Source organism: Neopsephotus bourkii, unplaced genomic scaffold (genome assembly GCF_033783945.1).
Source record: "Neopsephotus bourkii isolate Nb327-2 ecotype Australia unplaced genomic scaffold, CSIRO-AGI_Nbou_v1 NB_1287, whole genome shotgun sequence".
Classification (NCBI taxonomy): Eukaryota; Metazoa; Chordata; class Aves; order Psittaciformes; family Psittacidae; genus Neopsephotus; species Neopsephotus bourkii.
The window spans coordinates 4618824-4631692 of NW_026901771.1; the positions used below are offsets into that span (position 1 = coordinate 4618824).

General features: G+C 48.4%; 1 protein-coding gene across 1 annotated transcript in view; it reads right to left on the bottom strand.

Moving 5' to 3' along the window:
- Positions 1–938: 938 nt before the first annotated feature.
- Positions 939–12869, bottom strand: part of VANGL1 (VANGL planar cell polarity protein 1) — a 39508-nt gene continuing 27577 nt past the window's right edge. The window contains exons 5-8 of the mRNA XM_061365597.1: positions 9374–9507; positions 5920–6052; positions 3735–3969; positions 939–2876 (exon numbers count right to left, since the gene is read on the bottom strand). Coding sequence (XP_061221581.1) covers positions 2616–2876; positions 3735–3969; positions 5920–6052; positions 9374–9507 — 763 coding nt within the window. The 3' untranslated portion in view covers positions 939–2615. The remainder of the gene's footprint in view (positions 2877–3734; positions 3970–5919; positions 6053–9373; positions 9508–12869) is intronic.

Sequence of the window (12869 nt, forward strand, 5' to 3'; positions counted from 1 at the left end):
TGTTCAATTTAGGAGCTGGCCCCCACTGACAGCGTCCTTTCCATGGGTGGGCAGAAAAGGCAGCACTGATGAGGAAGTAGACCCAGAGCGAGTAAGCACCGCTTCCGTCTGCTTCTCCATGTGTTTAAGGAGTTAATGGGATTAAGACACGAGTTTCCTGAGCAGATCCTGTCAGACAGCCCCCCTGGTGGGGCAGGGAAAGGAAAGGGGAAGGAAAACCTGGCGAAGAGAAAAACCCCAGCAGAGGTGCCTGTGAGAAGGTGCTCTCATACACACAGCACACCCAAGCCCCCAGGAAGAGGGGGCAGCCTCCACACAGGCAGAAGTGCTCACCAGTCTCCCAGACTCTCCCACATTGCTAGTGATGCACATCATGAAAGACACATACATGCATCTCCAGGAGAGCAAAATGTGAGGACATGCCACATAGTTCCCCCCACCCTTTTTGTTTAAAGGAATAAACCAATGTATATTTTCTAATTAAAACACTGCAAACGCCACAGTGAATAAAGGAGTCCCTATACAGACTACGAGAAAGCCTGACCTAGAAAGAAACCCAAACACTAAGTTTAGAGAAGGAAAAACCCTACCTACTTCCCATCCTTTAAGGGACATGGGCCTGCTCCCATCATGTACCGCACCATCTAGTTCCTTCACAAGCACATCTGGCATATTACATGGAGAAGATAGGATCCAGGTGACTTCCACACACTTGTAAGAAACGTGCAGGCATCACTTGGATGAGGAATCACCACTTTGGACCCTTGTGCTCCCTCGATCCCAAGAGGACTAGCTGCAGCTCCATTGCTGCTGACAGCCTGCCCTGTCCCCCAGCTTGTGGTGGGCACCAGCCAGCCCACACCAGCCATGCCATGGAGGACCAGCAGAGCCCCACTCTTAGCTGGGCCACCTCATGCTGGTGGAAGCATGGAAGCAGCCCAGGGAAGGCCAAAGGGAACAGGAGAGCTGCCACAGCCCATCTCAGAAGATCACTCACCCCGGCAACAAAAGGCACTGGCTTAGGTAGAAGTGGGCCCTCTGTGTTAAGACATCCATATGGAGGGCAGGTCAGATCCTGTCCTGATAACAGACATTTGCACGGCAAAAGACTGGGCAAAATGAATCATTTTTGCATTCACACATAAATGCACCGCCACAGAGCTGGGACCTGACAGAAGGCAGCTCACTGCCAGCCTCAGAGCTGGCTCTGGAGTCACACCGTGCCCTGTGCCAGCAATCAGACACTGCTTTAGGCTGCATCATAAAAAGCAAACCTCCCAAAACCCCACAAAACCCAGGTGACGCCAAAGCCGCTCTGATGGACAAAAGCAAAACACAACTGCACACCTCAGGAGCAGATCCCAGCACTGAGCAGAAGCTCCCCAGTACAGAAAGGCCAAGAAAGGCAGGAGGCAGGTAGGTATTCAACATTCAGACAGTGTTTGGTATTTCTTAGCTAGAGCTGAAGGCGTATGGTGGGGAAGGACATAGAGCAGTTCTCCAAAGCAAGTGCACGTGGCAGAGGTCAGCCCTTTCCCTGGCTCCTCTCCTCCAGACATACTTGAAGCTGGGTAGAGAGGGAGGGGCACATTCCTGCCTGCACCCCCTTCCCATCAAAGAGGCTGTCAGGCACAGGGAGGGTCTGTGATTTATCTGAGGAGGGGCCAGCTATTCACCTCCCCTGTCCCAGTGCAAATAAGCAGCCCTTGCAGGTGCAAAAGGAAGTGGCAGTAAGGCAGTGCCCGAGGGGACTGCGGCTGGAGAAACACACTGGGAAAGCCAGACAGAGAAGACAGAAACAGGGAGCCTTGGGAGTGCCCAACAGAGATGCAGGCAAACAGGAGAGAGGAAGCAGGTGAGAGATAACAGGGAGCTCTGTCAAACAGAACAGTTTCACTAACAAGCACTGGGATAAAATCATAAAGCAAAATCAATCTGAAGAGCTGCAAATGGGCTGTTCCAGTTCAAGACAAGCAACTTCAGAGACACAGAAGGCAAAACCATCCCACTGTGCTCATGTAGGTCCAGCTCTGATAGAAGAGGGTATATGGAGAGAGGGAAAAGAAGTCTTCAGTCTTCAGATGAGGTGGCTCCCAGAAGCAGCCCCCTCACACCCTCCCTTTGATACCTCCTCCTTCCCAAGCGAACAGGGACTGCTACATCCCCGTGCAAGCAGGTTTCTACAGCAGAGGTGAGCAATATACTCTTCAGAAACAGCTACGGGTAGGAAAAGCAGAGAAGCAAAAGCACAGGCGTGTGTATGGCATAAAGGCAGCGCTCCAACAAAAATAACCCATGTTGCAATCGTGAGGAGAAAGAGCGAGCGTGAGACTTACAGTGTGCCTGGAAAGGGGGGGAAAAAGGGGAAAACTCTGTTCTGTCTCCAAGGCTGAGCTAACCGAGCCAAGTCACCCTGTCGCCTCTTAAGATATTTCTTTCTAGATAAGATATTCCAACTCCCCCCCCTCCCTCCCCTTTCCAAATAAAGTGCAGATGGTCAAATATTACTGGTCCATCATCTGCCAGTTTCAGTCAGCATTGGGGAACTTAAACCCAAAAAGCACGATATTGAAAGACAAAAATCCAATCCCCGAGGAACCCCCCCTCAGAATCCCTTAGACTGAAGTCTCAGACTGTAAGCGGAGGACGAATTTATGAGATTTGGGGTCTATGAACTCCTCGGAGAGTTTGATGAAGGGGATTTTTTTCACATTAACAACAAGGCTGAAGTCCAAGCACTTGAGCACAAAGACGCTGCCGTCCTGTAACCCGCTCGTGACCGCTTCCTCGCTGACGAGCGTCCAGTGCTTGGAGAACCAGCGATCCCTGTCGTACTGGAGGGTTGGGCCCGGGCTGAGGTAACGCTCCAGGAATGCCTGCCGGGAGAGGGACACGTGTTAGCACCAGTCCTACCACTTGTTCTGCATCGATGCTCTCTTCCCAGCCCTAAGTTCAGCTCCACGAGCATGGGCTTGCCATGCTGTGACTTTCAGCTTCCACGCTTCAAGAGATATCCTCTCCCCAGTGCCTCCCAGCTTTTCAGACCCCAGAAGCAGGCACAAGCACCAGGAGATTCTCTTTCAGTCCATCCCACCAAAGTTATAGCCCTGACTCCTGCTGTCAGCAGTGCCATCTCGCATCAGTTCAGTACAGCAGAGGTCATTTCTCCCCTCCCAGCTCCATAAGCCATCCCAAAATAGCAGTCCCAGACAGGTAGATGAAATAGCTGGCCCTCCCTTCTTCAGGCCAAGCTAAGGTGGAAGACAGTTTCCACGGCTGCAGCCTGACTGAGGCTGCAAAACTGAAAGCAGAACAGGGAATGCTGTTTGATGTTCGTTGCTTTAATGCCTCCTTTGCAATCTTAACAGCAGCAGAACTCCCCCCTGTATACCTGGGCAAGGTACCAGGTGGATCCTAGTGAGAGGGTGCTAAGGCTCATCTCCTGATAGCATTTCTGCTCTTAGGGTAGTTAAGCTCTGGGTAAATGCTTAAGAGTAAATTCTTGCATTCCTAATCCTTTGCTAGGATTGTGGGATGTTCTTAGAGGGGAAGGTGGAGAGTAGGAGGTGGATAACATGACCCTTTAAGACCTGATGCAACCTATGCACTGATCATATACAGACAGCAACTGTGAAAACCTCCACTGACCTTGTCTGCAATTTCCTGTCCTCTGTGCACACATAAATGTGCTATCCCTTTCTCTCTCCTTCCTGCACTGCTAAAGAAAGCGTTACCTTTGGTGTCATGTTATTGGTGATGCAGAAGGACAAGTGTTGCAAGATGCTCTCCATGCTGTGGTACTGTTGCTGGCGGGTGGTGCGAAGGTACTTCTGCAGAGCTCTTGCCATGGAGGGGAAGATTGCCTGGGCTGCTTCTCGGGGGTCCATCATCTCTCCTGGAGCTTTCTGCTGTTCCTCTGCCTGGAGGCGTTTGATGTGAGTGAAAGCCTCCTCTACTGCAACCACGAGCCTGCAGAAGGAAAATCAGGATAGGAAAATCAGGATAGCAAGAGTCGTAATGAGAGAAGTAGGATGGGGCTGTGGTTAAGCCAGAGCCTGGGAGTCAGGACATGCAAGCTCCTATTCCCATCTTTGCTTCTGAGTCACTGCCTCCCATCTGAGCGGTAGACAGCAGCTTTCTTTCCTTGACCAGCAATTGAGGGCCATAAACCAGGATTAAGGCTTTAAAGCCCGAGTGTTGTACTTGGTTCTGCCAGCACAGCATAAACATCAGTTACATGATTCAAACAAGACACAGCTGCCCTTGCATTTAATGCATGTCTTTGAAAACAACGGTTCCAGCATACAGGACTGCAGGGTGAAGCATAAGGATGGGCAAGCAGTCAGGAAGAGGCTGGCTATAAACCAGCAGGACACAGGACACAGGCTGCTCAGAGAATCCATGCTCCCAAGCTGCAGTGTGCTCTGGCATACACCAGCCAGGTACAGAGACTGTGCTGCTGACTGATGGCTCTGCACCCTCCACTCAACAGTGACAGGGCTTCGCCCTCAACACCTAACATTGCAGCTAGAGGCACCCTCTGCAAACCACTCCTGTGTTGGCACAGGTGAGCAAACACCAGGACCACTGCACAAAAAGGCAAACAGATGCCATATAACGCTTGCAAGTTAGCCCAGAACTGAGGAACAAGTGAGGGGCTACGCTGCAGTTAGTGAGGAAAAAGCAGTGATAGTAGAAGAATCACCCAACTAAACTCTTTTGCCCCTCCTGACAGGACTGGCTTCACACTAGATTTCCATTCAAGTCACCAACTACTCTCCACACTGCCCTTAATACTCAAAGCATCTTAAAGCCAGGGGAAGCTGCCTCACAACCAGTACAGAGTACCACATTCAGAGTGTATTTGAGGAACAGCACAAGAAACTGTGACCCCTTCCCATTTTGTGGGGAAGAAGGGACTGGGAATCAGTTTCTAATCTCTTCCCATATATTTGTTGCAGCTCTGACCTTCACCTTTGAAACATCTGGCCTGATCTTCTAGTGACTGATGGGTTTTGTCGGACTAAGCATGTGTTCTAACCAAACTCAGCAAGCAAGGGAGATGTGGCTCACTTGGGATGTTACACAGCACAGAAAGGAAAGTTTTAGTTCCCCTTGCTCTGAGGCTGCAAGAGAGCCTAAAACATAGTGGCTATAGAGCACAGGTGAGCCCAAAGCAGGCTAGAGGATACACACTATGCCAGCACTTTCCCATTGAAATATAAACTGCCAAAAGAAATCACAAACCAAGCCAGCTCCTTCCAGTTACGGCGCATTCCTTCCAAACACAGCTCAGTTCAGGGGTGCCTGTCCGTAAGCAACTTGCCTCAAACTGTTAGGTATGTTAACTACAAACTGTAATTAGGCTCCAGAGCAAATAGAGGCACTATCTCAGGTCACCTCAACAATGCATCAACTCTGCAGCCTAAGTATGACTGAGAGGAAAAAAAACCTATGGCCCAAAATAACATCTAACTACTTCTGGTCATATCTTTCCTCTGCAACTCACTGAAGGGGGCAAACTGCCCCTTCTAGTAGTGTGCCAACACAAATATTCTCCTCACCTATGAACAGGCAACACTAAGCGCTCTATGGAGCCTGTCCCTGGATTACTAGAGCTGAGACAACAAGCCTGGGCATGGGGGAAAACAATGGGATTTCCTACAGCAAGTAACCACAGATTTCTTTAGCACTGGACTGTTCCCTAATCCATGACACAGCATTAGCTTACCTGCACAATATACATGAGCTCTCAGACAATCCCAGTTACAAGCCGTCACCACCCCTTATGCATCTGGATTTCATACACTTCTTTGCTGTGACAGATTTACAGCCAACCCCCGGCCCCTTAAATCAGAGGCTCCTGTGAGGCTTGGCAATCCCCACATGGCTGAGCCTCACAGGAGGGGATGGCTTTACCTTGCACGGCGCTTTCTCACTCGCCGCTCATGGTCAGCCTCTTCGTAGTAGAGCTCGTTGTGACTGGAGTCCCTGCGACGAGCCGCAGCCGCGATCATGGCACGGGACTGCCCCGATGCATTGTTCCCTGGGCCTTGGAGAGGCAAGGACAGACCAAAAGGTGGTGTTACTGCCACAGGACTGGGGCTGGGACAGACCAGTGCCCCACAGCATCTGTTAAGTGCTCTGTGGCTCCAGCCTTCCCAGCTATAAATCCCTCCCCAGTCCTCAGGAGCTCTGGCAGAAACCCTGCTAGGCAGCATGGGCTTAGAAAGGGAGCTTTGACACGTGGATAAGGGAAGTTAGTTGGGATGACACATACACAAAGGCAGAGGTGAGGTGCACATGCCAAGGATGCAACTTACCACCCATTATATATGTTTTCAGTTTGAAGGCAAGAGCAGCTGGAACATACCACATTTCAGCAACAAGACAGTGCGAGCGCACAAGAATTGAGGAGTTGGAAAGAGGAGAAAGACAAACACAACAGCATCATGAGACGTGGAGATGAATGAACAAAAGCCAAACTCCAGACAGTTGCACGCAGTGAGGAAAACCAGGATGCAGGGTCACCTTTAGATAAAGCATAGGCTTTCCCAGAAGGGCAGATGCTGTCAGAGCAGCAGCATTCCTGCAGTAGGGTAGGCTGGGGTCTATGTGTGTAGCAGCTTCTCATGGCACTCAGAGCACACCTGCCTTACAGCTTCTGTTGCTGTTAACAGATCCTTCACAGGCACAGCAACAGGGAAGCTGCAATTTGCTCTGTAACACCCACTTAAGTGACAGAGCTGTCTACTACATTACCTTAACCAGTGACCTTAAAATACAGTAGTAGGTTCTTCAGCTCCCCCATGAAGCTCACAGCTCTGGCTATTCAGGCAGAGAAGAGAGGCAAAAACATGTTGCCCCATAAGCCTACCAACCCTTCTATCTAGATAAAGATGGCTCTGCCCAGAGGGGGAAATGGACAAGTCTCAGACTGCATTCAAACCACCAAAAGCTGCTTTTCTGACTAAGTGCTCTGAAAGCCCCCACTCTCAACAGGCAGTGGTTAAGACCAATCAATTGCACGGACATGCTTAAAACTGTTGTGCTCATGCAAGGGCAACTCTTTGGTTTCTTTCCTAAAAAGCACAAAGCACATTCCAGGCCAGAAGCCTGAAGTTCACTCAGCAGCGGGAAGGACAAGCATTCACACAGACAGCTTCTGAAGAGGCTAAACACTTCAGACTGACAGCCCTGAAATGGAGGATGTGACTCAAGGGAGAGACTAGCTCCCAAACTGGGATTAGAACTGTAATTTGCTTTGTTGACTATGCCCAGTGATGAAAATCCTGGTTTTGAAGGTGAGCCTCCCCACTCTGTATAAGAGAGATTACAGCAAGATTTTTTCCTTCCTGGCTGCTCCAGTATCAAAGACAAAAGCTGCCAACAAATTAGGCTGCCTTAATAGCATTACTGTCTTTTCACGTGCAGGGTATAAGAGACTGTCAGGATGCCAGAGTAAGCTGCAGCCAGAACTACAGTCTGCTTCATCAAATGGATGGGAATCTTCTTAAAGACATGCCCCTAAGCCTGAGATTTCCACATCCGCAAAGGCAGTGGCATTGCACAAGGAATGCTACTGCTCCACAAGGGAAAGGCACAGGCTTTCAGGTCCTGGCAGGGTCAGGAGCTTGCCACTTGGAAAGGCCTGCCTGCCACTTGTAGAGCTTCCTTCTGGTTCTTTCTCTTCCAACAAAGCCTGTGAGCTATCAGCTCCTAAGCTACTATGCTATCAGAGCGACAGTTTTACTTTCGAGCTTGGGCATCCCAACATCCCAGCAGGTGCTGCAGAACAGAGACCCTGCCACATCCCAAAGAGATGTGCTGCATCAGAGAAGACAAGCCAGCAACCAGCCAGAATGGCACATCCTGCAGCCAGCCTGATGGGCCATTGGGTGTGAAAGGTATGCACCTTTGGGATCCACAAGCCCTCACCTTCCACACAGCAGCCTCACTGAGAGTCAGCTGGAATAAAAGAGTGCAGAGCAAGTCTGCTTGCTTCCCCTCTCCAACCCAACTTGCTCTCTCTCATCTTTGAGCTTCCTCATTCCAGGCAGCAGGGGACACACTATGGGCAAGACTGCCCTCTCCCTCCCCCCTGCTTCACCCTTCCTCTGTCAGGATGGGGACACCTTACTGTACGGATCTAAATAAACCTCCAATTAATTTTCTGGATCAGGAGTGCTGCACCAGGTTTGGGGAAACATTTAGAATAAGGTATTGGGAACTTCTGAAGTCACCAAAATGAAATAAATACATTTGAAACCCAATTTACACACACAAAAAAACAACAACCCACACCCATAAGGCACTGAAACTTAGTTGAAGGCAAAACAATCACATCCCATGTTTGTCCATAGGACATCCTTCATGTTTCAGTCTTCATACCCTGCACGCAGAGCCACCTTTCTAGCTAACCCCCTTGCCAGCTCTAAAAGCCTTTCAATACTAACAAATTAATGGGCAGGATGAACCTTACCACATTTTGCCCCAAGACTTCACTCACCCTTCACCATAAAAGCTTCTCTCTACAGCTTCAGCTTTTCTATCAAAGGAATATGTACTTTTATAAAGGCTGTGATGGCTGAGCATACCCTGCTTATCAAGCCTAGCTTTCACTGACAGGGTTTTAAGAGTGCCAAATGATTTAAGTCCAGTTTTTACTGCTTTTGAGTGTCCGCAGGGATCCACCCACCCATCCATCCATCCACAGGCCTCTTTAAAGCCCAGAAGCTTGAAACAGGTTTGTTGAATGGCAAAGCTCAAAGCGGATAGTTATCTGTGTCTGAATTTCCATGAACTGCTTAGTGTCAGGATGACTTAGGAGCACAGCCATGCATAAGCCAGGCATAGCTAATGTAGTGCTAAGGCTGCAGGCTGACAAGCATTGCTTTCAGTGGCAACTGCTGCTTACACAGTTGCTTTTCTTCCCGCATTGGTATCAACCTTCTTCGCTTTCCTGAAGGCTGCCTGTGGAAGCACCACAATAAACCACTGGGGAACTCATTTAGGTTAAAAGTTGTGTTTATTGTACTATCACAACCAAGGAGATGACCCAAGAGCGACAAAAAAGCAGAGGCTGCCTAAAACAAGCAGTGGTGCCAAAAAATGCTTGTCAAGCCACATAATTATAAAGCCTGACCCAAAACTTGGCCACTTTGCCCGGCAAAGACAAAAACCTTATTGAGGGCTAAACACATCTGTAAAGTCATGGGGAACTGGCAAACTCGGCACTGTTAGGAAGATTTCCAGCAAGAGACAAGGATTTGGCAAAGCAAAAAGGTGAGAATGTGTGCATAACAAAGCATAAAGCCAACCCAGCCCTTCCCCATCCCACCCAGCCTCAGAGACTGCATTTTACCTCACCTACCATCAACATTGTAGACTTTCAGGCCAGCCATGTGCTTGGCTGCACGGGATTTGGAGGCTGTTAGTAAGGCCGGGTTGTAGACTGTGAAATCTCTGTAGTAGTTTTCCAGGACCACCAGTGCAGCTCGCTGGATGCTAGGAACAGAGAGAACAAACAAAATACAAGACAGAGCCCCCCAAAATACAGTCAGTTCTTTTGTTCTGTTAAAATAAATAAAAAAGATAATAATAAAAAGAAATAGCCACATTATTTGGGTCAGGATTGTCACACCCACAGAACTGTGCAATAAACAGAATATTAGTTACCCCCCGGGACCTGAAATTTAACTTGAAATGCACAATAAATGTGCCCTCAACTCATGAGGAGAATGACAGGAAACCCCTAAGCAAGGGCAGCACAGATAGAAGCACTAGGCTGCCTGCAGTGTGGGAAATACAGAGCAAGAGCTCAGCCTGCCTTGGCTGCGAGGCTGAAGCTCAGAGCACCACCACATAGGTTTTGTTGTAGCTGGCCAGCCTAGATAGAGGGACCAGCTCAGGATGGATGCTTTTCCCTTTGAGTCATTTCCAGCCGCACCTCAGAGCTCCTCCATCAGAGCATTGACGAGAGTCCAAATCTCTTCAGCTTTCACAGCAAGATAAGATCACTGCCTGAGGAGTGCGGCTCCTGGAGAAGGGATTACCTCAGTTTTGCTTGTTAAATCCCAGGAAGGAGAGAATGGGCAGCAGTGACACTCCCTCCCTCCCTTTGAAGGGATGCCTCTACATAACATGACGACACACGGGAGCAAAACAGCACACACGCCAGCAGCAGGAAAGGCTCAACCCAGAGGTATCTTCCTTTGCAATCATTCCAATAACAGAGGTGTCTGTAGGCACTGCTACCAACAAACAGGACAGTATTGCAAAACAAGGCACAGCTATGGTGTTTAGAAATGCCAACACACACAGACGGGATCCAGGACATGGCTCTCTCCATGTTGCTCTGGCTCCGGGCCCCAGTGTGGTCTGGCTGGCAGTAGTGTCCTGAACAAGTCAATAAGATCACCCATTCAGTCAGCTGGAGTTTGCCAAGAACCCACATTTCATTTTGAACCCACAAATATTATAAAGGGAACTGCCAACGTGTTTGTTGCCAGTTAATTGTAAAGTTCACACTTAGCAACAAAGCAACCGAGTATTCTCACACATGTTACAACATAGGAAGAAAACATTACAAGGATGGGAACGTGGGAAAAGAAGACATCAGCAAATTAAGACCTAAATTCAATTCTCAGCACTACGACTGATTCAAGGCACGCTCCCAGAGGAGCGATTTCAATTTTCCTGTGCCTGGTGCTAATATTAAACCTTTGCATCACACCCCAGTGATTTAAACACCACACACACACACATACACCCTCTGCCACTGATCAGTGAATTAAGTGTAGATTCCAGCCCTTTCACCAGATCCTGAGAAAGGAGAACAAACCCAGACTTGTTCAGTTTACCTTCAGCAGCCAGTATTAAGGTACAGCACCATATATTTCATTAGCTCTATAACCTTAAGATGACTAACTTAGCTTTTACAGCAAATTCTTTCTTCAGGACTGTTTGGATGTGGATTTCTTCTGTATCCAGCTAAAGCATCTTGAAGAAGCTTTACCTTTACCTTCTTATTTCCTCATATCAGGTTCATCAAAAGCAGCTCCATTTAAGCATTCAGCTATTGATATGAAATAAAAAGGCACTATTTAACCAAGGAAATAACTTCCCTTTCATGAAGAAGTACAAACTGATCGACTGCCACACACACGTAGGTGCTAACAGAACAAATGAAAGGCAGTTTATTCCTCCCTTCCAAACTTGTGATTTCTACTGTGAGTTTGCAGCAGCTTAAAAACAAAGTGTCATAAAAGAAGTCATGTGGCAACAGCACATATTCCCCTTTCTGACTGCATTCAAACATGACCAACTTTTTCCATGTCCACTTCCCAGGAAGGCAAAGCTCCGCTGAGTTTCATCCCAAAATGCAATGCTTGAAAAACCAGGACCAACTAAAACCAACAAGATAAAAATGAAATAGTTATACTCTGCTAATACACTGCCCTCATTCCAGACAGCACTGGGACTTCCATCCTAGCAGTGGGAAATGAATGTTCTCCATTGCTCTATCAGGATAAAGCAAAATGCATCACCAGAGAGAATAACTTACTTTAATACACACACTTTTTCCCTGGACACCACAGAGTCTGTTATCATCAGGATGCCAGCTCTCCCCACCTACTATTACCCCTTCCATCTCCTAAATAACCGACTCCACTAATTCATTGTCACATCCACCCAAAATCTAAACACAACAAAGCTTTTACATTGCAATAACTGCCCTGAAAATTGAAAGCCTAGCTATTCATTGACAATGCAAATCCAGTACAGGCTCAGGCCCACATACGAGATACCCCAAATGACAGAGAGGGTCTGCTTTCTAGGGAGAGAATTGTAAGTAGACGTTAGTTTCCTAAACTTGTAGCAGCCTATTTGTGTCTCCCTAAGTATGGAGTCACCCTAAGCGCCGCAGGTTAGGGAGACAGCTATACTGTGACTCTGCAAATTCTCTTTTGAAGAAAAAGGGAAAAAAAAATGAAAAGATGCTGCAGACAAGAAAATTAGAAGGGTCACAATAATTAGCAAGAGAGGAGAAGGCTGAATCAGAGCCTTCTGAGCTGTGTTGCTCAACCTCTTCAGCCACATCAAGGGGAAGCCTCACCCTGCAGAGCTCAGGACAGCCAGCCCTGCCCTGTAAGGAGCTGCAAAGCAACAAGAACTGTCTCCCCCTCAAACCAGGCACAGCCACCCCAAGCACAGCAGAAAAGGACCTAAATTGTGCAATACAGTGTGCAAGGAGGAAGGCAACCACAAGCCAATAGCCATCCAGAGCAGCCCTGCGGAGCAACGGTCTCACGGTTTGTGACCAAAGCAAAATGCTATGGAAGGCTGCTGTCTCCTCACAGAAATTCAGGGGTTTTGGGACTTTTCACTGCAGGGCAGACCCTGGCTTGGCAAGCAAGGTGAAGTGACTGTAGCAGGCCTCCTCTTCACACACACCCCAGCTCCAATGGGAACGGGAACTGGCTGCCTTCCCGGATCCTGTGTTTGGAAGCTCTTCCCTTGCAGCAGTGTCTCAGAAAGAGTTCAGCACCACGTCAGTCACTGCATTCATTCCCCCCACACTTCAGCAAACGGAGGCTTCCCTTACCTTTATGACTTTAAAGAAATGGGGAGGAACAGAAAGAAAGTGAACAGAGAGTGAGGACCTTCCCCATGTCTTAGGAAGAAGATCATATCGAGACAAAAAAAGGCATTTGCATGCAACAGTTCAGACTCAAAACCTTGAACCGGAGGGGAAAAACCCCTCTCATACTGGCCAGTAGCCTATTGGAAACCCAGTTTTCCTTGTAAGTTGTACCAGTCAGGTCCTCCGAGTTGGTTGCTTTGCATTTTTTGCAGTTAGAGGATCA